This window comes from Myxine glutinosa, chromosome 6 (genome assembly GCF_964187855.1).
Source record: "Myxine glutinosa chromosome 6, kmMyxGlut1.1, whole genome shotgun sequence".
NCBI lineage: Eukaryota > Metazoa > Chordata > Myxini > Myxiniformes > Myxinidae > Myxine > Myxine glutinosa.
This window is the reverse complement of record NC_136266.1, coordinates 21567623-21595216: the sequence shown is the minus strand read 5'-3', so window position 1 is coordinate 21595216 and position 27594 is coordinate 21567623. Positions and strand designations below refer to the sequence as shown.

The 27594-nt window shown below is 45.8% G+C and overlaps 1 protein-coding gene across 7 annotated transcripts in view; it reads right to left on the bottom strand.

Annotated features, from left to right (window-relative positions):
* LOC137429642 (catenin delta-2) overlaps positions 1–27594 on the bottom strand; it is a 580920-nt gene that overhangs the window by 321335 nt on the left and 231991 nt on the right. For all 7 annotated transcript variants that reach the window (XM_068119734.2, XM_068119735.2, XM_068119736.2 and 4 more), the window contains one exon: positions 1887–2113. In XM_068119734.2, the coding sequence (XP_067975835.2) occupies positions 1887–2113 (227 nt within the window). The remainder of the gene's footprint in view (positions 1–1886; positions 2114–27594) is intronic.

Below are 27594 nucleotides of genomic sequence, written 5' to 3'. Positions count from 1 at the left end.
CCAAGCCAACGGCTTGTGCGAACGGTTCCACCGCGCGATGAAGGCCGCTCTCAGAGCCAGCCTCCAGGACGACGGTTGGGCCGACAGGCTCCCGTGGGTCCTATTGGGGCTCCGAACGGCCCCTAAAGAGGACCTCCAGGCTTCCACTGCCGAGCTGGTCTACGGCCAGCCACTGCGCGTGCCGGGCGAATTCATCCCTGACGCCACCGGCCCCTGGTCCACGGCTCGCCAACGCTCGGACCTCCAGGAGGCCACCAGGAGATTTGCCCCCGTGCCCACTTCCCCCCAGCACTTCGCACTGCGGAGTACGTTTTTATCCGGCACGACGCAGACCGGGGACCGCTCCGGCCGCCGTACGATGGACCTTCCCGGGTCCTGAAGAGGGACGACAAGTCATTCATCGTTGACATCGGCGGCAAGCCGGACCGCATCTCCGTGGACCGCCTCAAGCCGGCCCATTTGGACCTCGACCAACCTCCACGGTTGGCCCTTCCTCCACGACAGGGCCGTCCCCCGTCAACCAAGCCCCCCGCCCGACCATCCACCGCCACGCCACCTCCCACCCCCCACACGAATCGCCAGGGGTTGTTTCGGCCGGGTCATCAGGACCCCCCTCAAACTGACTCTCCCGGTGCAGGTTAATTCTGGGGGGGCGCATGTAGCGGTTACCGGAAGCATGACACAATTACCGTGCACCGGCCGATGACGCAACCGGCGAGCGGTCACGTGTCCAGACTTGCCTTTCTCGGGCGAACACTTGCCTTGCATACCACGCCCCATCGAGAGGCGTGACTTACCTATTTTGCATACCACGCCCCGCCTGAGAGGCGTGGCTTTTGTGTGTTCAGTTTGCGATATAATTTGCCGCCCGTTCGAGGGGCGGATTCAGTGTGCTTTTGAGTTCTTTGGTTTTGAGATAAATAAATAGCTCGGTGAAACTTCGTTCCTGTGTCCTCCATTTTGTCTGGCTTTATCGTGCGAGCACAGCTCCCACACCATGATATTTCACGAAGAGTCCAACTGAGTTATCTTTGGCATTCTGAACAAGCTACAAAACTAGTGCCACCTTTAGTCGAACTTCAGGCCTGGACAGGCAGTTTGTAAAAGACTTTGCTCAAAAACTTTCCCTGGCTAGTCCGAAAAGAGCGTGGGAATAATTGGAGCCATAAAGAAGTGATAATAGTAGTACTTGCATGTGGAAACCAAAAGTACTTTTGGGCTAACATTATAAAAATTTTCCTTCAAGTCTTTATCAGTTTTTAATCTTTATAAAGATAAATTTTAGTCAAATTTTTTTTCCCAATTACAATGTTTCCGAAAAATGTTATTCAGTGATAAACAACAACATGCATTTTAAGGCCATTTCCCTGCTAGAGCGGGGGTTAGCCTTGCGGTCCCCATGACAATCTTCTCCATTTTGCCCTATTTTCTGCATCTCCCCTTGTTAACCCCCTTGCCCGCATTTCTTCTTCCACCATCTTTAGCCAAGTCTTTCTCGGTCTTCCCCGTCCTCTACTTCCTTCCACATTCATTTCCATCACTCTTCTCAACCAGTCACTTTCATCCTTCCTCAACACATGATCAAACCATCTCAACCTTTTCCTCTTCACAGCATCCATCACAGGCTCTATTCCCATCATCTTTCTCAATTCATCATTTGTCTTCCTCTCTCTCAACGATACTCCGCACATCCATCGAACCATTCGCATTTCCACCCTTTCCAGCCTTCGTTGCTGCTCTACGTTCATTACCCATGTCTCGCTCCCATAAATCATAACACTTCTAAATATTCAGTGATAAAATAACATATTCAGCAAATGGCATAAATTTGACTAAAATGAATGAAAACAATCTTGAGAAATTAAAAGATGCTCTCAACAGACTACCTGATTTGGAATCCAGGCCAGCGCTGAAGTATTGGCAGTGGTGTGCACTGGTTGTGAGGAGGTGCTCGACATCAGGCCGGTGAAGCTTCTGTTTCCATCCTGAATGCCACTATCATTATATCCAAGTGAGTCTTGGAATGACGAAGCCTTGTAAGCTGCCATATCTTGGTATCCACTTTCAGCAAATGAACCAAGGCGCGAGGACCCATAGGAATAAACAGCAGGTCCTGAGTAGCAGACACAGAAAGTTAAAAGAAAGACGTCAAAGCATTTATTGCAAACAGAAATGGAAGAAGAATAATCTCCTGAAATGTAATTGTTACTTATACCGTATCTTAAGATTCATTGGATTTATTGTTGTTGGAATTTGTCAGAGGCTGTTGGTTTAAAGTACAGTCACGTGAAAAAGTAAGTACACCCCATGTAAAGTTTTGACTTTTTCAGCATATTTAAACATACAGCTATTTGATCTTCATTTCAACAATCTTGATAGATAAAGGTGATATAATATAACAAATATCATGAAACATTTACATTTTGTAGTCCATTGTATAATTTAAATATACATAACTGCAAATTTCGCATGTGGAAAAAGTAAGTACACCCCTACATTTATCACCACTTCAAATACCTAAAATTAGAATCAGGTGCACCAGCTCAGGTGCAAATGATTAGAACATCGTTAGAGCATCTTGGAGGAACCTGTCTTATTTAAACCTCAGACATTTAGTTTGGTTTGCTCTTTGTTGCTGACCAGGCTGATGTGGTGTGGTGCTGACCGGGCCGCCGTGGTGTGGTGCTGACCGGGCTGACGTGGTGTGGTGCTGACCGGGCTGACGTGGTGTGGTGCTGACCGGGCCGACATGGTGTGGTGCTGACCGGGCGATGTGGTGTGGAGCTGACCGGGCCGCCGTGGTGTGGTGCTGACCGGGCTGACGTGGCATGGTGCTGACCGGGCTGACGTGGTGTGGTGCTGATCAGGCGACGTGGTGTGGTGCTGACCGGGCCACCGTGGTGTGGTGCTGATCGGGCCGCCGTGGTGTGGTGCTGACCGGGCTGACGTGGTGTGGTGCTGACCGGACCGCCGTGGCGTGGTGCTGACGGGGCCCCCGCAGCCATGATGCCCCCCCCCCCGAATTTCCATGTTTTAAACGTTTCCCAGTGCATACCCTGGATTAGAATAGGTACACCGTATCCCTGCATGTCGTAAGAGGCGACTAACAGGGCGACTTGCAGGAAGGGCATCCGGCCATAAAAACATTGCCTCAAAAAGAGAACCATGACAATTACAACTACATATGGGCAGGGTACAGCCCGAAGTGGAGATCGGTTTCTGAGGTTTGGGACATGGAATGTAGGGACAATGACAGGGAGATCAGGAGAAGTGGTGGAAGTATTGGTCAGAAGAAGAGTGGACATATGATGTGTGCAAGAGACGAGATGGAAGGGCAGTGGTGTGAGAATGGTGAAGGGTAGGCAGGGACAGAAATACAAATTTGTGTGGCAAGGGTGCCTGGAGGGCGTGAATGGTGTTGGTGTCCTGTTTTCTGAGGAGTTTGTAGACAGTGTGGTGAGTGTGACTAGAGTGAATGATAGGTTGATGATGGTGAAAATGATGATTGGAAAGCTCTTGGTGAACGTCATCTCGGGATATGCTCCGCAGGTTGGTCGGAGCGATGAAGAGAAGGACAAGTTCTGGTGTGCGATAGAGAAGCTGATGGAAAACGTGAAAGATGAGGAAGTTGTTGTGGTAGGAGGAGACCTAAATGGACATGTGGGAAGGAGTATGGATGGTTTTGAGGGAGTTTTTTTTTTTGTTTGTTTTTTTTGTAAACAAGGCTCGTGAAAGAGCGAACATTAATCACACAGAAAGACAAACCGACATAAAACATATGACATCGGGAGCGGTAGACAAGATGGGGAGAGAGGGGGAAGGACACAAACACAACATTTGAGAGCAGGGACCGAGAGACATGGAGACATCGAGAGATCTGAGAGAGGGCGAGGGCTTTGGGGGGGGGGGGGCATGGGAAGGGGCGGTGGGAGAGGTATAAAACATATGGACACTGCCAGGACTTCCAGGAAAGAAGTTGGAATTTCAAACAAGGTGGATCTGGGGTGAATTAGCGGGGGTAGAAAAGATCAAGGTTTTGGATGGGGGAAGATAAGAGATGGTGGTCAACAGCTGTTTTAAAGACCTGGAGGGAGGAGTGGGATTGAAGGGAGTGAGGGAGTTTGTTCCAGAGGCGGGAGAAAAGAGGAATGAAAGAGTGAAGGTGAGCAGAGAGCCGAGATTTCGGCAGTTTAACCATCAGAGGGTTTTTCTGGCAGATCTTGTGCGACCTGTAGGAATATTTGGGGGACAGAGCACAGAGAGAGCTGGGGGTGCAAGGCCGGAGAGGAGTCGGTAGAAGACAGAAAGACCACCTACCTGCCTGCGGTGAGTGAGTGAAAGGCCCTCAGAGATAGATTCATCGCGGGAGATTCCAATAATTCTGAAAGCTTTGGTTTCAACAGCGTGAAGCCGAGCTAGGTGTGAGGCAGGAGCACCGGCCCATAGGGGAGAACAGTATTCTATTGAGCTGCGGATGAAAGCCTTGTATGTGGTGAGGAGCTCAGGTGTGCCGAGGAAGGACTTCGCACGACGGAGGATGCCCAGTCGGCGACTGGCTTTGGAGGCCAGCTTGGGAAGTGTGGTTTTCCCAAGAAAGATCAGCAAAGAGATAGAGAGGATTTTCAAGAGAGTCAGAGAGATCATTGATGAAGACCAGAAAAAGCACAGGGCCCAGAACACTGCCTTGGGGAACTCCAGCCTGAACAGGAAGAGGAGATGAGAGAAACCCATTCAGGGCCACACGTTGACGACGACTAGAGAGGAAGGCCGCCAGCCACGCGTGGAGATTTCCATGGATACCAAAGGAGGAGGGTTTGGTGAGCAGAGCGGGGTGCCAGACCGTATCGAAGGCACGTGATATGTCGAGGGAGACAGCTCTAATTTCCTGTTTGGCATTGAGGACCTCCATCCATTGTTGAGACAGCAGAAGCAGCATGTCCAGAGTAGAGTGACCTGGTCTGAAACCAAATTGATGATCAAAGATCAAGCCATTGGAGAAGAGGAAAGATTTCATATCTGAAGCAATGATGGATTCCATGACTTTGCTGATAATTGGGAGAAGGCTGATTGGTCTGTAGTTGCTAGGATCTGTTTTTGCACCTTTTTTGTGCAAAGCGGTGATGTTGGCTGATTTCCAAGCAGATAGCAGTTGGCCTTGAGCAAAAGAGAGGGTGAGATAGAGCGGCAGAGCAGGATTTTAGGACCCGTGGGCTGATGCCGTCGGGTCCAGTTGCAGAATCAGAGTCGAGGGTTGACAGAAACTTTTCCACCTTGTCAGGAGGAAAGGACACGGAGTCCAGGAGCAGCTGGGTACGACTGGGCATGGTGGGTACAGAGAGGGATGGGTTTGGGACACAAGATTTAGAGGCAAACACAGAGTTGAGGCATTCAGCTTTTTCACGTGTGGAGTCAGCTGTGTAGCCGTTTGAGGTAAGGGAGGGGATGGAGGGGGAACAAACACCAGAAACGGATTTGACCAGACGCCACCAGGATTTGGAAGAGGGAGACATATAAGAGAGTTCGGTCTTGAGAACGGAGAGATATTGTTTCCTGGCTCTCCTGAGGGTGGACACACACTTGTTTCGGGCTTTGTGAAAGGAAATGAGATTTCCTTCCATTGGATTTGCTTTCCAGGAGACGAAGGCATGTTGTTTCTGGGCAACAGCCTCACCACAAGATTCCGTGTACCATGGACGGGAGGAAGGGTATGACAACTGAAGACGAGATGGGATAAATCTGTGCATGAGAGAGAGCAATTTACTTTGGAAGAATTCCCAGGATGAGTTGATGTCAGAGGTGGTAAAGATGGGAGACCAGTCCAGATGATTGATGGCTGCTTGAAGACCGTGCCAGTTGGCCTGAGTGAAATGCCAGACTCGTCGACGCTGAGCAGGCTCCTTGAGAATGGTCAGAGAGATGTCCACTTTAACAAGGACATGATCAGATGATCCGATTGGAGCAGAAGAAGAGCAGCAGACATTTTCAGGGAAGTTAGTCATAACCAAGTCCAGAAGAGAAGATGCTCCGTTGACTGAGATCCGGGTCGGGAAATTGACAGATTGTGTCAGTCCCAGTGAGTCGCAGAAGTCCTTTGCTGAGGAGCCATGGCTGGTGAGAGAGGTACCCACACCCAGCCAACTGGCATGATGACAGTTGAAATCACCACATATGAGGAAGAGAAAGTTGGGATGAGTAGATAGAAGTTGGTCCATATTATCAGACAGCGAGATGTAGATGGAGTCATCACTGTTTGGTGGACGGTACAACACACATATGAACAAGAGGTGGGAGCGAAGGGGAAGCCGTAGCCAGAGGTATTCCTGGGGGTGAGGTGGAGAGAGTGCAGTGCAGGGCGAGTGAGGAAGAGAGTTTTTGATAAAGATAGCAACCCCACCTCCAGGACGAGGCTCAGGTCTATCATACCGGAGGAGGGAGTAACCCGGGAGAGATACTAAGGAATCAGAGACATCATGAAGGAGGAAAGTTTCTGTAAAGCAGATCACGTCTGGTTTGACAGAAGCAACCTGTATGGAGAGATCAGTTAAGTTTGAACGAAGGCCCCGGATGTTTGAGGTCCATACCGTTAATGAAGAGGAAGGGGGAGCATCAGATACAGAACAGGGGGGAGGAGGGGTAGGGTAAGATGTGGAAGAGGTGGAAGAGGTAGGGAGAGCTGTTGAAGGTGTGTCAGAGATTTCAGAATAGCTCGGAGAAAGGGAAGGATGGGGCGGACAAAAGGTTTGATGGTGATTGGGTGAGGCACAATGAGGTGTTATTTGAGGAGGGTGCAGAGCGAGGCAGAAGGTTGGGGGAGATGGAGGTGAGAGTTGGAAGGGGGAAGAAGCGGGGAGGACGCTTTGAGGAGGGGGAGTGAGAGGGGGGAAATTGAGAAGAAATGAGAGTGGGGAGATTTGAAGGGGAGGGCGAGGGGGGAGTTTGGGAGAGAAGGGACAAGGGGAGGGATTTGAAAGGGATGGGATATGGGGGAGATTTGGAGGGGAGGGGTGAGGGAGGAGTCTAGGAGGGGAGGGGCGAGGGGGAGTCTTGGAGGGGAGGGGTGAGGGGGTAGTTTAGGAGGGAGGGGGCAAGGGGGGAGATTTGAAAGGGATGGGTGATTGGGAGGATTAGGAGGGGAGGGGAAAGGGGGAAGATTTGAAAGGGAGGGGTTATGGGGAAGATTTGGAGGGGAGGGGTGAGATTTGATTTTCGAAAGTGTACGATTAATGGGAAACGAACATTTATTGCAAAATGAGTTTCTTGTGACCTTCGAGTTAAAAATACGTTTAAGGACGCTGGATGGAGGATGGAGTGCAGGAGAGTTTAGAGAATGTAGAAAAAAGGCACTATAGGAGATGGATTTTTTTTTTGGGATGAATAGATTTGGTGAGCAAGTCGAAAGCAGCCTTTTAAAGAAGAAGAAGAAAAAGGTGTTATAATATATGACGGAATACATAACTTGAGGGGAAAGTGTAAACATTGAAAGTTAATAACAGTGAAAACTATCTGGGGAAATGGGGGAGAAACACGTGGTCGAAGAACGAACGAACGAATAAGAATGAATAAACGAATGAGAACAGAGAAGGAAATGTTTTTTTTTGTGTTTTTTTTTAGTTGAGATTTACACAAGGAAGTCGGCTATGGGGTGAAAAGACTGGGAAAACAGAGAACGAAAGTTATTGGATCACAAACGACGGACCGCTGAGAGAAAAACAAAGCCTCAAGGTTGTACACTGTACAAGGCCTCAAGACACGCAACAAATTAACACGATTTTCAATGCAGGTATGAAAGATTTGCACCGAAAATCTTCCCCGGGACACAATATACGTACACACACCATAAAATAAATACAGTTATAACGAAAATACAAATGGGAACAATTACTTAACTTCGATTTCAAATCGCTCGCGACGCGGCAAAGGCCTTGCTCGCGACGCGGCAAACAGACGATTAATTTATGAAAGATAAACACCGAGAAACTTCCAAGGTGCACACTATAACTTCAAACACCAAAAGATAAATACAGTTTCGACAAAATACAATTGTGAACAGACTTAACTTTGAAAACGTGGAGACCGTGTGGAGCTTCGAGAATCCCTGCCGCCGTCTCCAAGATCTCGCGAGATCTCTCTCGCGAGATTCATGGGGGATACGGATATGGTGTGAGAAATGGAGATGGTGAAAGGATTTTGGAGTTTGCTGATGGAGCTGATTTGTTGATTTGTAATACTCAGTTCCAGAAAGAGGATAATAAGCTTGTTACATACACGTCAGGTGGGTCGACGACAACCGTTGACTACCTGATGGTGCGTAGGCGAGATAGGGGGCACCTCCGGGACACAAAGGTGATCCCGGGGGAGGAGGCTGTTTCACAGCACCACTTGGTTGTCTGCGACATAAGGGTGAAAGGTGCGAGGAGAGCTCGGCGGGTGAAGTACCAACCGAGAATGAATGTGTGGAGGTTGAAAGAGGTGACAGTAAGGGAGGCATTAAAAGAGAGGCTGAGTAGGGTAGAGGATGATGTGGTTGAGCTTGAAGGTGGTTGGATGTCAATGAAAGCTAGTCTGTTGGGAGCCGTTGGTGAGGTATGTGGATGGACAAAAGGACCACCGAGGCACTCGGAAACATGGTGGTGGGATGATGAAGTTGGAAAGAGGTGTGACGAGAGGAGGAAGAAGTTCAAGGAGTGGCAGAAGGCGAAGGGTACGGGAGCAGAAGCAGCAGAGCATGAAAGTTATAAGGCAGCCAAGAAGGCTGCAAAGAAAGAGGTAGCAAAGGTGCAGGAGGCATGTAGGAAAATGGTCCGAGAACGCTTGGATTCGGAAGAGGGTCAGAGAGCAGTATTCAGGATTGCAAAGCAGATAGTGAAAGAGAGGTGTGATGTGATGGGGGTGAGTTGCTTGAAGGATGAAGTGGGACAAATCGTTGTAGACCCAGATGGAATTAAATGAAGATGGAAAAGATATATGGAAATGCTGTTGAATACAGAGAATGAATGGGATGGCAACATAGAGAGTAACCCAGTTTTAGGACCGGCAGAGAAGATAACTGAGAAGGAAGTTGAGGGAGCGATAAAAGCAATGAAGAGTAGAAAAGCGGGAGGGCCGACGGGAGTTGTGGGAGATATGTTGAAGGCAGCAGGAAGTTGGGGTGTGAAGAGAATGACAGAGATCTGTAATCTGGCGGTGAAAGATGGCCGCATTCCAGTGGATTGGGAACTGAGTACCCTCGTCCCTCTATACAAGGGGAAAGGTGACCATCTAGAGTGTGGCTCATTATTGTGATAAAGTTATTGGAGTTATAAAGTTATTGGATAAAGTTATCGATAAAGTTACCGAGCGATAAAGTTATTGGAGCACGGAATGAAGGCATTGGAAAGGGTGTAGGAGAGGAGGATAAGGAACAAAGTGAAGATCGACGAAATGCAGTTTGTATTTATGCCAGGAAGAGGAACGACAGACATGCTTTTTATTGTGAGGCAGTTGCAGGAGAAGTACATGGAGAAGAGGAAGAAGTTGTTTCTTGGGTTTGTTGATCTGGAGAAAGCATTCGATAGGGTTCCATGCAAAGTATTGACATGGGCAATGAGGAAGTTAGGAGTGGAGGAATGGTTGATCAGAGTAGTGATGGCAATGTACAAAAGAGCGCGCACAGCTGTAAAAACGAAGGACGGGAACAGTGGTGAGTTTGAGGTGAAGGTGGGAGTGCATCAGGGGTCGGTACTAAGTCCACTACTATTTGTAGCTGTGATGGAGGTGCTGGCTCAGAACGTAAAGGAGGGTTTACCGTGGGAGTTGTTGTATGCAGATGATCTGGTGTTGATTGCGGAAAAGTGGATGGACTGAAGGAAAAGATGAACAAGTGGAAGGAATGTATGGAGACAAAAGGTCTGAAGGTGAATATCGGAAAGACAAAGGTGATGGCAAGTGGTAAAGCATGTGGTGAGGTGGAAAGAACTGGGAAGTGGCCCTGTGCTGTGTGCAGGAAGGGTGTCGGAGTGAACTCCATTCAATGTACAATGTGCGCTGAGTGGGTTCATCAAAAATGTAGTGGTCTGAGAGGGTCATTAACCAGTGTGGCAGCTACATTCAAACGTAAGGTGTGCACAGAGGGAGCTGCAGATGGAGGAAATGTTGAGTTGGATCTTGGAGACGGCGTGAAGCTGGAAGGTGTGAAAACATTTTGCTACCTCGGAGACATGCTGAATTGAGAAGGTGGATCAGACTCGGCAATGGTTGCTTGAGTGAGATGTGCATGGAAGAAGTTTCGGGAACTGAGTGGCGTGCTGATGAGGAGGGGAGTGTCGTTGAAGCTGAAGGGAAAGGTGTATGCTGCATGTGTGAGAAGTGTTATGATTCATGGGAGCGAGACATGGGTAATGAACATGGAGCAGCAACGAAGGTTGGAAAGGGTGGAAATTTGAATGGTTCGATGGATGTGCAGAGTATCGTTGAGAGAGAGGAAGACAAATGATGAATTGCGAAAGATGATGGGAATAGAGCCTGTGATGGATGCTGTGAAGAGGAACAGGTTGAGATGGTTTGGTCATGTGTTGAGGAAGGATGAAAGTGACTGGTTGAGAAGAGTGATGGAAATGAATGTAGAAGGAAGTAGAGGACGGGGAAGACCGAGAAAGACTTGGCTAAAGATGGTGGAAGAAGAAATGCGGGCAAGGGGGTTAACAAGGAGAGATGCATAAATTGGGCAAGATGGAGAAGATTGTCATGGGGACCGCAAGGCTAACCCCTGCCCTAGCAGGGAAAATGGCCTTAAAATGCATGTTGTTGTTGTTGTTGTTTGTTGTTGAAGTGTGTGGCGTCAGCATGCCTCGATCAAAAGACCTCTCTGAGGCCTTCAGAAAGAAGGTTACAGATGCCTACGAGTCTGGGAAGGGATTTAAAAAGATCTATAAACAATTTGAAATCAATCATTCGACTGTCCGGAAGTTCATCTACAAGTGGAGAAGATTACCAACAACTGCCACCTTGTTCAGGCCAGGCCACCCCAGCAAGTTCAGCCCCCAGAGCAGACCGCAAGATGCTGAAAGAAGTCTCTAAGAACCCCAGAATGTCATCCCGGGACTTACAGGTAGCTCATGCCACTGTTGACGTCAAAGTGCACGAGTCTACCATTAGAAAGAGACTGCACAAATTTGATCTACATGGGAGGTGTGCCAGGAGGAAACATTTGCTGTCCAGAAAGAACATCAGGGCAAGACTAAAGTTTGCCAATGAACACCTGGGCAAAGACCAGCACTTCTGGAACAATGTGCTCTTGACAGATGAGTCAAAGGTCGAGCTATTTGGCCACAGTATCAGAAGACATGTTTGGCGAAAACCAAAGACAGCATTTGACCACAAGAACCTGATACCAACTGTAAAGCATGGTGGTGGAAATATTATGGTTTGGGGCAGCTTTGCTGCATCAGGGCCTGGGCAGCTCACCATCATAGAATCCACTATGAATTCTTCATTGTACCAGAGGGTGCTTGAGAATAATGTGAGGCCATCTGTCGGACAGTTGAAGCTCAACCGAAGGTGGACCTTGCAACATGACAATGACCCCAAACATACCAGTAAATCCACCAAGGAATGGCTGAAAAGAAAGAAATGGAGGGTTCTGGAATGGCCAAGTCAAAGCCCGGATCTAAATCCCATCGAGATGTTGTGGGGGGATTTGAAACGAGCTGTGCATGCAAGAAACCCCTCAAACATCGCACAGCTGAAAGAATTCTGCATGGAGGAGTGGGCAAAATTTTCTCCCAGTCGATGGCAGAGACTGGTAGACAGTTATAAGAAACACCTACTTGAGATTGTTTCTGCCAAAGGGGGCAATACCACCTATTAGAGCCAAGGGTGTACTTACTTTTTCCACATGCGAAATTTGCATTTATGTTTATTTAAATTATTCAATGGACTACAAAATGTAAATGTTTCATGATATTTGTTATATTATATCACTTTTATCTATCAATATTGTTGAAATGAAGATCAAATAGCTGTATGTTGAAATATGTTGAAAAAGTCAAAACTTTACATGGGGTGTACTTCCTTTTTCACGTGACTGTAGATCATATGCCCATGGATAACAACCAACATCAAATACTGTATATGCAGGGTTGGTTGGGAGACAGGGAGGGGCAAGGGGTTGTCAAAGAGTTCCCTCCAATCAGGAAGGAATGGGCTATTGAAACTCAGCTCACGTGTTAGTTATTGTCAGTGCAATTTCCTGCCAGTGTCCAATATTTCTTTTCCCAGGAATGGGTGTTTCCACATGCCATTTCTAAAACAAATGCCATGCTTTTGGTGCTGACGGGAAATATAAAAGGGAAAAACTTTTTGACCCTCTCCCCCCCCCCCCTCTCTCCTCCTCCTCCTCCTCCTCCTCATAAAACCATAACATGTGCTGAGCAATTTCCTTCCTTCAACTGCTAAGCTTTCTTCCACTTTCTCCATCTTCTGCCCATTGTCCTTTAGCCTTATCTAATCAAACCAAATGACATAACTAGTGTCCCATACACAGACCTATCTTGATGTGCTTTTCAGAAATTCCAATTTCTCAACTGAAATTAGTCTTTTTTAAATCATGGAAAGCTCAACAAAACAATCTCTTTAAATCCAAAGCCATCTGAGAAAGACAGAGAAAGACCTTGTTCTCACTGGTACCTCACTGCAAGTTATATATGCTCCTGGAGATAAGACAACGTAAAAGAAAAAGAAAGAACTTGATATTAAATGTGATTAAATCAACAGGACGTCGAGATGCCACCTTGCTTGCCATGGCTATTAGCATACATGAATCAACGTAATATTCTTCACCATCAGGGAACCGTCGTTTGGTTCAAATAAACTTTGATATCACCTCCACCACAAGGAGTTTAACAGGAATGTCGTTTGACACCAATAATACCTGGCTGGTATCCATGGAACTTCTGCGTAATGTGAGTTCACATCCTCAACCCTTTTATTCTTCAAGTTCTCAACCCCTTTCCCCCATCCCAGTCCCAAATCCTCAACCCCAAGCCTTCAATCAATCCCTCCTCGCAAACCCCAAGTCATCAAATCCCACTCCCAAGTCTTCAACTTCCCTCTCCCACCCAAAGGCTTCAATCCCCCTCCTGCCTGCCACACTCCAACCTTTCAAACCCCTTGCCCAGTGCCACAACAACACCCGAACCTCCCCCCACCCCAACCCCCCCCCCCCCCCACCAAAGTCTCAACTTCCCCCTCCCAACTCTGTCCCCTCTTTGCTCTCACCACCGCTTCTGAACCCCAATTCTCTGTCCTCCCTCCTCCTCCACCCCATCCCCCTTATAAAAGTGAAAGCGCATTTTTACATCAGATAGAGGGGCAGACTGACGATACAAAATTGCATTACACAGATATTGCACAAAGGAATTCTTATGACCGACAGACAGACAAATACAAGATAGATACAGACACACATAGATCGATAGATCACTGCATGCATGAAACATCCAAGCTAATATTTCGCAAATTAAGTTAATCAAGCTCTGCGAAGTGCTAATGTTAAAACACCCCCTGATACGATGAGTCACTGTGCTTAGTTAATTTGTCTTGTGATATATTATTCTTCAAATTGCCTATCAATTGACAGATATTGTTACAGAGTGGGGAGGGCGTTTAACTGGGAATACGAACATAGGTTTATTCAGTCGCATTATAAAAGCTTTATGAATCAGTTTGTTTTGATTTTTGAAAAACGAAATGCTGATTTGACAAATTCCCCATGGTGTGGTGGGCCGAGTGTAATAATTTTCACATCGGTCTTCCTGAAAATTTAGATTCACAGTGCCCCAATTTGTCGAGCAATTTATTTTTCAGCCACCATGATTCATTTAATTTTTTTCCTCGGTCATTGCACATGCTAATCTGGTTTATTAGACAGACTGGGCAAGACATAGACAAAGAAGGCTCATTGGTGTGGCTAAGAAGAGGTAGAAACAGAAAGCATGACCCACCTCATTTCAGGATGTTAAAAAAAAAGAAGTCATATTACAACAGCTGTACACACAAAGGCACAACAAAGTATGTGGAGTAAACCCATTGTTATTGTTCTGTATACAGCCTGTCGCTGCTGGTCGGATCATTGCTGGGAGCATGACTGTGCACTGCCCCTGTTACCAGTAAGCTGGTACTCATTTTGCCAGCCTCGGACGGATGACAGGCTGACTCAACCCATCCGATGTTGTTTAAACTGCACGACAGGGGCTCAAACTCAAGACCCTAAGATCTTAAGTCAGCCAACACCAGGCTAAGTAATCAACTGCCACATCTGCAAAAATTTAAGTATCCCAGTTCCTGAAATCTCATGGAAACATGAACCAAAAGCAATCACTGAAACCAATGAAGTAATGCTCAATTAACGACCTGATGATCCCATCGAGCGTGAACATAGAAAATAAAGTATTGCGGATAGATTTTCAGGGCCTTCTGAAAGTATTCACACCCCTTGACTTTTTCACATTTTGTTGTGTTACAGCCTGAATTTAAAATCGATTAAATTTAGATTTTTTTTGTCACTGATCGACAAATAATACGCTGTAATATCAAGGTGGAATTTTTTTGAATTTCTTTTACAAAGTAATTAAAAGTGAAAAGCTGAAATGTCATGAGTCAGTGTTCAACCCCTTTGTTATGACACTCCAAATTGAGCTCAGGTGCATCCAATTTCCTTTGATCATCCTTGAGATGTCTCGACAACTTAATTGGAATCCACCTGTAGCCTATTCAGTTGATTGGATATGATTTAGAAAGAAAAACACCTTTCTATACAAGGTCCCACAGTTGGTAGTGCATGTCAGAGCAGAAACTCCACCATGAAGTCCAAGGAACTGGTTGTAGAACTACAAGGTAGAATTGTGAGGAGGCATAGATCTGGGGAAAGGTATTAAACAATTTCTGGAGTGTTGAATATTCTCAAGAACCTAATGCGCTCCATCATTAGGAAATGGAAAGAATATGGAACTACCTAGACCTTTCCTTGAGCTGGCCATCCGACCAAATTGAGCAACCAGGCAAGACGGACCGTGGTCAGGAAGGTGACCAAGAACCCAATGACCACTTTGACAGAACTACAGAGTTCCTTGGCTGAGATGGGAGAACATGCTGGAAGGACAACAGTCTCTGCAGCACTTCACAAATCGAGCCTTTATAGGAGAGTGGCCAGACAGAAGCCACTCCTGAGAAAAAGGCACATGACAGCACACCTGGAGTTTGCAAAACGGCACGTGAACGACTCGTGAGGAAAAATATTCTGTGGTCTGATGAGACAAAAATTTAACTCTTTGGCCTGAATATAAAGTGCTACGTCTGGCCGCATCTAAGCACAGCTCATCACCCATCTAACACCATCCCTACTGTGATGCATGGCAGTGGCAGCAACATGCTATGGGGATACTGTTCAGTGGCAAGGACTGGGAGATTTGTAAGAATAGAAGGAACAATAAATGGAGGCAAATGCAGGCAAATCCTTGAGGAGAACCTGCTTCAGAGTGCAAAAGACCTCAGACTGTGCACCAGGAAAATGACCCCAAGCAAACAGCCAAAGCAACACTGGAACACCTTCAGAGCAAGAATCGGAAAGTCCTTCAGTGGCCCAGCTAAAGCGCAGACTTGAATCCCATTAAGAATCTGTTGAAAGACTTGAAGATTGCTGTTCACCGACGCTTCCCATGTAACTCGACCAGAGCTTGAGGAAAACTGCAAGGTAGAATGGGGGAAACTCCCCAAATTCAGATGTGCAAAGCTGATACAGACATACCCAAGAACACTTTAAGCTCTAATTGCTGCCAACGGTGCTTCTACGAAGTATTGACTCAGAGGGTTGAATACTTTTGTAAATTAGATATTTCTGCATTTCAAATTTAATTGTTTGTGAAATTGTGAAAAATCAATTCCACTTTGACATTATGGGGTGGTATAATGTGTAGATCGGTGACAAAAAATCTCAATTTTATCCATTTTATATTCAGGCTGTAACACAACAAAATGTGAAAAAAGTCAAGGGGTGTGAATACTTTTTGAAGGCACTGTAGTACTGAGGTACAAAAAAGAAAGAACACTACTCTTAGAAGTATCATTATCTAGCGATTTTTGGCCTAAACAACACAGAAATCAAAAGAATGACAAAATAACATGATCTCAAAAATGAAGTCAAATTATCTTGGACGCTGTAGAATGCCAAAATTGGCCCAGTGATAATTGGAGCAAAGGGAATGATAAAAAAAGAACCTTACAGGGGTCTTAAAACATGCCTGGGAATATTACTACAAACAAACAAGAATTGGAAGCTGACCGAGGTCGGTGGCGAGCTGGCAAAAACTTTGAGAACAAGAAAACTTCACAGCTTCGTCCATGAATTGTGATCCCTTACTGGGTCCGAGGGGGATACTTTGAGACCTGGAAGGACTCAGTTCCAACTTCTGAAATCCACATATGGAGAAAACCAATGGCACACACACACACACACACACACACACACACACACACACTCACTCACTCCAGGTATGGAGATTCTGAACGTCTATCATGTATTACATCTCTTTCTTCCTATGCTGTTTTTAGCTCACCTGGAACGCAGTTCTGGGGAGTTTATGCAATGGCGCGTCATCCGTCGTCAGTTCGTCTGTCTGTCGATCCATCCGTAAACACTTGCAACGTCTTCTCCCAAACCGCTGAAGGGATTGTGACCAAACTTGGCACAAATTATATTTGTTGTGTTGTGACGAAAGTTTGTTCACGGCATTTTAAAAATCTTGGTATAAGGGTGTCTACCAGGTGTCAAATTGGATCCAGGTTTGACCCCCCCCCCCCCCCCCCCCAACATAGATATTTTCTTTTTTTTCTCAGAAAATACACACAATTTTGATGAAAGTTGACCACAACCTTAATCACCCGTGTTGTACCAAAGTTTGTTCATGGCATTGGCAAAAGTGGGGTCTGAGGATGGTGGGAGGGGTGGGTTTTTCCCCCCAAAAGAGGTATATTTTTTGGTTTGTTTAAAGTCTTAAGATTATGTTAGTATGATTCTACATGCTGCCCTGTCTTCTAGCAACCATTGAAATTGGTTTAAAATACCTTTACTCAGTGTGGTATACTGTTTGTTCTACCAGGTGAACGCCAGGGGTATTGCCCCTATATGTTTAAATATATATATGAGCCTTTGCAGCTCAATTTTTGAATATCAATCGTAATGAAGAACTAGTCTTCCTGTTGAAGGCTAGTGTGGATCTGCCTTGGCAGATAGGTAGGTAGAACTTGGCAGATAGGTAGGTAGAAAATACCTTTACTCAGTGTGGTATACTGTTTGTTCTACCAGGTGAACGCCAGGGGTATTGCCCCTATATGTTTAAATATATATATGAGCCTTTGCAGCTCAATTTTTGAATATCAATCGTAATGAAGAACTAGTCTTTCTGTTGAAGGCTAGTGTGGATCTGCCTTGGCAGATAGGTAGGTAGAACGATTGATGGAACCCACAAGATGTTTATTGTGCTCTGGTGTAATTGAGATCACATGAAGGATTGATGTGGGAATGAATGAGTGTATGATCGAAGCAGAAGGAAGGAGGAAGGCAGATGGTAGAAGGTGTGCGTGTCCGCAGGTACAGATCAAGCTCCCGTCGGTGGTGGGGTCTGTTGGGCGCCATGGGGTGGGAGACTCCCGGCGACCCGTGAAGCTGCAAGGAAACAGGAGGCAATGGAGCCTGGTGTGTGGAAACCCCACCAGCGGGGTAACAACGAAAAGAGCTGTTTGGCTGTCACAGGCCAAGAGGTCAAATAAATTGTAAGTTGAGTGAGTTGTGTTTGGGACTGCGGGCATCACAGCCTGAAGCGCCCCCACCATCTTACTTGTGAGGTACCTCCCCGCTGCCTAGTTGAGAGAAACGCACACACATGTGTGTAACACCTATGCCATGGTCCTGCAGAGGGGGGGGGGGGGGGGGGGGTGAAATATGTGCTTTATTGATTTTGGTGTTTTGATGACTAGTGGAATGTGTATGAGTGGCTATGGGTTTGTATTGAGTGAATGTGGGCGAAATCCACCGAGCCATGTCACTCACCTGTAACACCAGGACAGGGCCCACATAAATTTGGGGTGCATTGGGATGGCCCCGCAGGTAACGTTGAGTCTTGTGGCATCCACGGGGGGACGCGGTCTGCAGGAAGGGGTTGTATAAATGTTTATTAGAGTTTTAAAATTTTTGAAGTTTTGAATAAGGTTAAGTTAGTTTTGGTGTGTTGTTCGTTTCCTCCCTCCGCAGGAACAATGAAGACCAATGAATGTACATACTTGCATGGCTGTTAAGGGGTTTAGTTGTTAAGGAAGTGTAGGTAGGTAGTCCGACTCACTTCCCACAGCCCTTCCTGATTTATTTCATAGGTTAATTAGGTGTGAGACAGTAAGTGTTAAGACTGGAATGGTAGTGCCTGCAGTGAACCTAGCAGGGGCTACAGTTCCAGGGGGGGGGGGGGGGGGGAGGGGCTGTGTTATTAATTTTGGGTAGGGCATATATACATCCAGGTAGATCTGCATAGGTAGGTGCTCCAATGTCGCGAAGAAAAAGAATCATCTCGATGTAAGTAAGTCAGGGACCTGTCTAGCCCATTCATCGGATTAAGTGTATATCTGTAAACATACAAGGATGATCGTGTAATAGGCCGAGTAGGGATTATGCTAGTTCCCCTGTGTGTCAGACCTAGTTATCATTCCATTTGTCCCGTATGGCAATGCACTAATAGACATTAGCTAGGCCCATTAGCACCACCCTAATTAAATTCCCCCTCCACCACAATAACTTATGGAAGAACAGACAGGAAGTGACCACGCACTACGGCGGCGTGGCAAGCAAACATTGAACAGGCAGGAAATAGCCACGCCCAGAAGGACTTGTGATTGGCAGGGGGAGGGGGAAGGGATGAGTAGGAAGCAGATCACCGATTGGCAGAGTAGGGAAAATGAAGGACGTGCCACACTGATTTGCCACCGACCAATGACGTAACACCAAAGGCGTGAAGCGCTCAACCAATCAGAGATGAGGGCGTGATAGACGAGTAAGAAACTACATGCTGATTGGAGGAGAAGCGCCGGTGATGTGAGGGGGGCGCGAAAGACCAGCAAGAAGCGACGCACTGGTTGGAGGGGAAGAGAGCTGACGTCACGACGGCCAGTAAAAACGACTCGATGACCCAAATTTCCGTGCCTCGTTTTGGATTCCTTCCTGCCCAGACCTCTCTTCCTTTCTCCCCCATTTGGACTTCTTCCCATTTGGACCTTTGCTTGTTGGGCGACGACGAACGGTGGAGAGACGGTGGAGCGCCGACGATCATCCTCCCCTGTTGTTCTTGCTCCTGGTGCCTGCGTACGAATGCTGTGGCGTGGGACGGACCGTGCAGCGAGGCCAGTGTTCGCGCCAATGACTGAGCGGTTCGCGCGAACCGGAGCTGTGGTCGGACGACGTGCTCGGACCTGCCGATCCCCGACATGACATCCAGACAGATAAGACGCACCACACAGAATACAACGTTTGTTTTATTTATCCTTCTATTTGTCCTGTAGCTGAAGTCTGTGTAGGAGCGCTCATTAGAGGGGTTTAGTTTTTACCGTCGCGTTCTTTGTTCTCGGGTTCTGTTCAATAAATATTCCTTTTGTACATTTTACATCCGTCTCGGGTTGAATTGATTTGCAGGGTGAAGACGCCTGCGCGCGGGGCCCGTAAAGGTGAGTTGGCATTCTTCATTCCGTCTCGCGTATCATTCGCCATCAATTGGATAACGCCTCAAAGTAAGCTCGATTGCCATCCGTGGCGTACTCTCGGTGTTAACTGAGAGCCAGCCACAGGACAATATATTTCAATGTATAATGTCTTCCTTAAAGAAAAAAATTAAAGAGCAATGTCCAGAAGAATGTAACCATGGTTCATTTAATCGCATGTAAAAAAATTCCATGACAATGTGGGGGATGTGAGGTTGGGGGTGGGGGAGGAGGAGGGAACTATGATGAGGCCGACCCAGGGTGCGTGCCCCCTCCTTACTCTGGCTTTGCATGTGGGTGCCTATTATGCAGACTTTGGTCTGGTAATGGGGGGGTGGTGTGGTGGGGTAAAGGCCCAGAAGAAGAAAGGGTGAGTGGAGGATGGAGAGTTGGAGTGCAGATCGGGGTGTCAGATACAAGGTTGTGAGAGAAAATTTAGGCTTTGGGGGGGGGGGGGGCAAGGATTTGAATAAGAAGAAAGGGGTTGAGGAATGAGTGTTTTAGTGAGTGGGAGTGGGGGGAGGATGGTGAGGCAGAGATGGGGCCAAGTTGGGAAAGGGGGTTGAGGCTTAAAGGTGGGGGATGGAAGACTTGGGATTTGGAGGAGGGGAGGTTGAGGATTTCAAGAAGAAAGGGGGAGCTGCAGCCATGGGGTGGGAAGGTGGGGTTGAGAACTTGAAGAGAAAAAGAGAAGTGGAGAACAGAGAGTTAGAGTGGGATGGCAGAAAAGGGATATAGTCGGAAAATGGGGGTTAAGGCTTTGGGGTGGGGGGTTGAGGGCTTGGAGTTGGGAGGGGTGGTTGAAGACTTGAAAAAAAAGGGGGTGGCTGTGGACATCAGATAAGGAAGGGGGGGGGGTGTTGAGGGCTTGAAGAAGAAAGGGGGAGGAGAGGCCAAAGAATTGGGATGGGGGCAGAGAGATGTAACCATGGTTAAAGTCACATTTTACATTATGCAGAAATTGCATGGGTCACTGTCAATCTGCAATCTGTCTCCATATATATAAGCCCTGTCTCGCAATGAAGAATCAAAACTGTGTGATTGTCAGATGGCAGCTGCTGCCAGATTATTATTCTCCAGACGTATTGCTTTTCGTCTTCCACACTGATCCTCTTCATCCTCTACTGGCTACCCACACACTTCTGCCTACTATACTGACTCTAACTTTCAAAATCCTCCATTCTGCTGTCTCCCTTACCTGTCTGTCCTAATCACAAAAAACTAAATCTCACAATAAAATATGTAATTTAACCTCATAACTCATACTGGTCAATAGTTAAAAATCACGTGATAATGAAAAATAGAATGCGGTACTTCATTTGACCATGTAAATCCTCCTATGATTTCAAAATCGGTTTTGTTACAGGTAATGTCAAGTTTGGTATAGAGTGTGTGCATGAATTATCCTTGGACACCTATGATCATCAAATCAGCAACATGGCAACATCCATACAAGTAAGATGTGTGAATGACCTGAAAAGATGATCAAAATGATTACAATCTTACATGAAGGCTTCACCTGCAGATTAAAATCTTATAAGAAGGCGATTCCTGATAGTAAACTGTCACCATCGTTTCCAACAAAGACAGGTGTGAAGCCAGGATACATGCTCTTGCCAACTTTTTCCAACAGTAATGGACTGGTTTGTGTTCATGACAACCGAAGGAAAGGAAACATATATCGAATGGATGGCCAAAGATTTGGACTGTGCCGACGATGTAGCACTCATCTCAAATACGTCTGGAAAGACTCAAAAAGACAAAGGCAAGAAAAATGGGATTGAAAATTGGTGTCGCAAAAACGAAACTGATGAGATTCAATGCTGAACTTCAAGAAGTTCTGGTTATAATTGGAAATAAGATTGTCGATGTAAAAAAACATCTTTTGATAAAAGTGGGAGGAGAGGATAGGAAGCTTTGATGGGGGGGGGCAGGGAGACAAGCCAGAGAAAGAGAGATACCTCTTTCCCCCTCACCCCAAAATCACTGCTGAGGTATAACAACAAAAGTAGTGGAAAAATAAATGTTAAACTTGCGATTAAATTGATGACCTGTGACAAAGAAAAGCGGGTGGTACAATGTTGGTTGCATGGTCGAGGCACTGGCCACACGGACCAGAGATTGTGGGTTAAAACTTCAGCTGAAGGCTTTACCATTAAATATCTGTCCATTCCTAATGCCTCTGCCACATAATTATTGTTCTCCAGACGTCTTGGTTTTCGTCTTCCACACTGATCCTCTTCATCCTTCACTGGCTACCCACACACTTCTGCCTACTATACTGACTCTAACTTTCAAAATCCTCCATTCTGCTGTCTCCCTTACCTGTCTGTCCTAATCATCTCTGACTCCCCATTTCACTCACCTTCTCAGTTCTACCACCTCATCTTTAGCACCACCACTGCCTCCTCACCCACCAATATAGCCTACACACACCACCTAACTATCACTGCCCACTCTATCTCCATCTTCAAAATCCTCTCTCAAAACTCATCTTTTCCATAAACAACACTCCTCAAAATCACTCCTTGCCCCAACTGTCTACTCCTTCCTGCTCTCCATCCCTCCACAAGCTTACGGCATTGAGGCCACCTGAAAAGCACCTCGAGGTTTAAGGCATTATTTCAAATAAGAAATTTGAATTCACAACTAAGTTTTTCTCAAGAAAACTACCACATCACTAAGGATTTGTAAGTAAAAACCCAGCTGACTCATTGATGACCATCAGGAAGGGGGTAATGTGCCTACTTGTGATGGCAATTCATACATTGTGGTTGATTCTATGCCCTCAAGGAAACTTGATCGGCAGCAGAAATGATAGTGATGAAAAGCAAGCACTGTCCAACATTTCTCAAAGCAAAGAAAAATAATTGCGAGGACAGTAATATTCATTGTTTCCACGTGTTCATCCAACAAGGCAAAGCCGCTATTCATGTGGGAGATGAAGGGGATAAAAAAAAAACCGAGGAAATTGTCACGTACTTCGGCCAATCAAACTAAACTTAAGGACTTTTTGATATACAAAGTTGAGGCTCGTGGTAGAGCTGGACTTTTAGTCGAGGTTAGCTGTAACAAAGTCGAGGCTCATGGAGGAGTTATACTTTTAGTTGAGGTTAGATGTAACAAAGTTATGCTTGTGGAGGAGCTAGATTTTCGTAGAAGATAGATGTAACTAAGTCGAGGATCATGGAGGAGCTAGAGTTTTCGTAGAAGATAGATGTAACTAAGTCGAGGGTCATGGAGGAGCTCGAGTTTTAGTGGAGGTTAGATGTAACAAAGTTATGCTTGTGGAGGAGCTCGAGTTTTAGTGGAGGTTAGATGTAACAAAGTTATGCTTGTGGAGGAGCTGGACTTTTCGTGGAAGATAGATGTAACTAAGTCGAGGGTCATGGAGGAGTTGGACCTTTCGTGGAAGATAGATGTAACTAAGTCGAGGGTCAGGAGGAGCTACAGTTTTCATAGAAGATAGATGTAACAAAGTTATGCTTGTGGAGGAGCTGGACTTTTCGTGGAAGATAGATGTAACTAAGTCGAGGGTCATGGAGGAGCTAGAGTTTTAGTGGGGTTAGATGTAACAAACTTATGCTTGTGGAGGAGCTGGACTTTTCGTGGAAGATAGATGTAACTAAGTCGAGGCTCATGGAGGAGCTAGAGTTTTAGTGGAGATTAGATGTAACAAAGCTATGCTTGTGGAGGAGCTAGAATTTTCATAGAAGATAGATGTAACGAAGTCGAGGGTCATGGAGGAGCTAGAGTTTTAGTGGAGGTTAGATGTAACAAAGTTATGCTTGTGGAGGAGCTGGACTTTTCGTGGAAGATAGATGTAACTAAGTCGAGGGTCATGGAGGAGCTAGAGTTTTCGTAGAAGATAGATGTAAATAAGTCGAGGGTCATGGAGGAGCTGGACCTTTCGTGGAAGATAGATGTAACTAAGTCGAGGGTCATGGAGGAGCTAGAGTTTTCGTAGAAGATAGATGTAACTAAGTCGAGGGTCATGGAGGAGCTAGAGTTTTAGTGGAGGTTAGATGCAACAAAGTTATGCTTGTGGAGGAGCTCGACTTTTCATAGAAGATAGATGTAACTAAGTCGAGGGTCATGGAGGAGCTAGAGTTTTAGTGGAGGTTAGATGTAACAAAGTTATGCTTGTGGAGGAGCTGGACTTTTCGTAGAAGATAGATGCAACGAAGTCGAGGCTCATGGAGGAGTTAGACTTTTAGTCGAGGTGAGATGTAACCAAGTCGAGGCTCGTGAAGGAGCTAGACTTTTCGTAGAAGATAGATGTAACTAAGTCGAGGGTCATGGAGGAGCTAGAGTTTTAGTGAAGGTTAGATGTAACAAATCTTGTGGAGGAGCTAGAATTTTCGTAGAAGATAGATGTAACTAAGTCAAGGCTCATGGAGGAGTTCGACTTTTAGTCGAGGTTAGATGTAACCAAGTCGAGGCTTGTGGAGGAGCTAGACTTTTCGTAGAAGATAGATGTAACTAAGTCGAGGGTCATGGACGAGCTAGAGTTTTAGTGGAGGTTAGATGTAACAAAGTTATGCTTGTGGAGGAGCTGGACTTTTCGTAGAAGATAGATGCAACGAAGTCGTGGCTCATGGAGGAGTTAGACTTTTAGTCGAGGTGAGATGGAACCAAGTCGAGGCTCGTGGAGGAGCTAGACTTTTCGTAGAAGATAGATGTAACTTTGTCAAGGGTCATGGAGGAGCTAGACTTTTAGTGAAGGTTAGATGTAACAAAGTTATGCTTGTGGAGGAGCTAGACTTTTCGTAGAAGATAGATTTAACTCAGTCAAGGCTCATGGAGGAGTTCGACTTTTAGTCGAGGTTTATAGATGTAATCAAGTCGAGGCTCGTGGAGGAGCTAGAGTTTTCGTAGAAGATAGATGTAACTAAGTCGACGCTCATGGAGGAGCTAGAATTTTAGTGAAGGTTAGATGTAACAAAGTTATGCTTGTGGAGGAGCTGGACTTTTCGTGGAAGATAGATGTAACTAAGTCGAGGGTCATGGAGGAGTTGGACCTTTCGTGGAAGATAGATGTAACTAAGTCGAGGGTCATGGAGGAGCTACAGTTTTCATAGAAGATAGATGTAACAAAGTTATGCTTGTGGAGGAGCTGGACTTTTCGTGGAAGATAGATGTAACTAAGTCGAGGGTCATGGAGGAGCTAGAGTTTTAGTGGAGGTTAGATGTAACAAACTTATGCTTGTGGAGGAGCTGGACTTTTCGTGGAAGATAGATGTAACTAAGTCGAGGGCATGGAGGAGCTAGAGTTTTAGTGGAGGTTAGATGCAACAAAGTTATGCTTGTGGAGGAGCTGGACTTTTCGTGGAAGATAGATGTAACTAAGTCGAGGCTCATGGAGGAGCTAGAGTTTTAGTGAAGGTTAGATGTAACAAAGTTATGCTTGTGGAGGAGCTAGAGTTTTCATAGAAGATAGATGTAACTAAGTCGAGGCTCATGGAGGAGTTCGACTTTTTGTCAAGGTTAGATGTAACCAAGTTGAGGCTCGTGGAGGAGCTAGACCTTTTGTAGAAGATAGATGTAAGTAAGTCGAGGCTCATGGAGGAGCTAGAGTTTTAGTGGAGATTAGATGTAACAAAGCTATGCTTGTGGAGGAGCTAGAATTTTCATAGAAGATAGATGTAACGAAGTCGAGGGTCATGGAGGAGCTAGAGTTTTAGTGGAGGTTAGATGTAACAAAGTTATGCTTGTGGAGGAGCTGGACTTTTCGTGGAAGATAGATGTAACTAAGTCGAGGGTCATGGAGGAGCTAGAGTTTTCGTAGAAGATAGATGTAAATAAGTCGAGGGTCATGGAGGAGCTGGACCTTTCGTGGAAGATAGATGTAACTAAGTCGAGGGTCATGGAGGAGCTAGAGTTTTCGTAGAAGATAGATGTAACTAAGTCGAGGGTCATGGAGGAGCTAGAGTTTTAGTGGAGGTTAGATGCAACAAAGTTATGCTTGTGGAGGAGCTCGACTTTTCATAGAAGATAGATGTAACTAAGTCGAGGGTCATGGAGGAGCTAGAGTTTTAGTGGAGGTTAGATGTAACAAAGTTATGCTTGTGGAGGAGCTGGACTTTTCGTAGAAGATAGATGCAACGAAGTCGAGGCTCATGGAGGAGTTAGACTTTTAGTCGAGGTGAGATGTAACCAAGTCGAGGCTCGTGAAGGAGCTAGACTTTTCGTAGAAGATAGATGTAACTAAGTCGACGGTCATGGAGGAGCTAGAGTTTTAGTGAAGGTTAGATGTAACAAAGTCTTGTGGAGGAGCTAGAATTTTCGTAGAAGATAGATGTAACTAAGTCAAGGCTCATGGAGGAGTTCGACTTTTAGTCGAGGTTAGATGTAACCAAGTCGAGGCTTGTGGAGGAGCTAGACTTTTCGTAGAAGATAGATGTAACTAAGTCGAGGGTCATGGACGAGCTCGAGTTTTAGTGGAGGTTAGATGTAACAAAGTTATGCTTGTGGAGGAGCTGGACTTTTCGTAGAAGATAGATGCAACGAAGTCGTGGCTCATGGAGGAGTTAGACTTTTAGTCGAGGTGAGATGGAACCAAGTCGAGGCTCGTGGAGGAGCTAGACTTTTCGTAGAAGATAGATGTAACTTTGTCAAGGGCCATGGAGGAGCTAGAGTTTTAGTGAAGGTTAGATGTAACAAAGTTATGCTTGTGGAGGAGCTAGACTTTTCGTAGAAGATAGATTTAACTCAGTCAAGGCTCATGGAGGAGTTCGACTTTTAGTCGAGGTTTATAGATGTAATCAAGTCGAGGCTCGTGGAGGAGCTAGAGTTTTCGTAGAAGATAGATGTAACTAAGTCGACGCTCATGGAGGAGCTAGAATTTTAGTGAAGGTTAGATGTAACAAAGTTATGCTTGTGGAGGAGCTAGACTTTTCATAGAAGATAGATGTAACTAAGTCGAGGCTCATGGAGGAGTTCGACTTTTAGTCGAGGTTAGATGTAACCAAGTCGAGGCTCGTGGAGGAGCTAGACTTTTCGTAGAAGATAGATGTAACTAAGTCGAGGCTCATGGAGGAGCTAGAGTTTTAGTGGAGATTAGATGAAACAAAGTTATGCTTGTGGAGGAGCTGGACTTTTCATAGAAGATAGATGTACCTAAGTCGAGGTTCATGGAGGAGCGAGAGTTTTAGTCGAGGTTAGATGTAACAAAGTTATGCTTGTGGAGGAACTAGACTTTTCGTAGAAGATAGATGTAACTAAGTCGAGGCTCATGGAGGAGCTAGAGTTTTAGTGGAGATTAGATGTAACAAAGCTATGCTTGTGGAGGAGCTCGACTTTTCATAGAAGATAGATGTAACTAAGTCGAGGTTCATGCAGGAGCGAGAGTTTTAGTCGAGGTTAGATGTAACAAAGTTATGCTTGTGGAGGAGCTAGACTTTTCGTAGAAGATAGATGTAACTAGGTCGAGGGTCATGGAGGAGCTAGAGTTTTAGTCGAGGTTAGATTTAACTAAGTCGAGGTTCATGGAGGAGCTAGAGTTTTAGTGGAGATTAGATGTAACAAAGTTATGCTTGTGGAGGAGCTGGACTTTTCGTAGAAGATAGATGCAACGAAGTCGAGGCTCATGGAAGAGTTAGACTTTTAGTCGAGGTGAGATGTAACCAAGTCGAGGCTCGTGAAGGAGCTAGACTTTTCGTAGAAGATAGATGTAACTAAGTCGAGGGTCATGGAGGAGCTAGAGTTTTAGTGAAGGTTAGATGTAACAAAGTCTTGTGGAGGAGCTAGAATTTTCGTAGAAGATAGATGTAACTAAGTCAAGGCTCATGGAGGAGTTCGACTTTTAGTCGAGGTTAGATG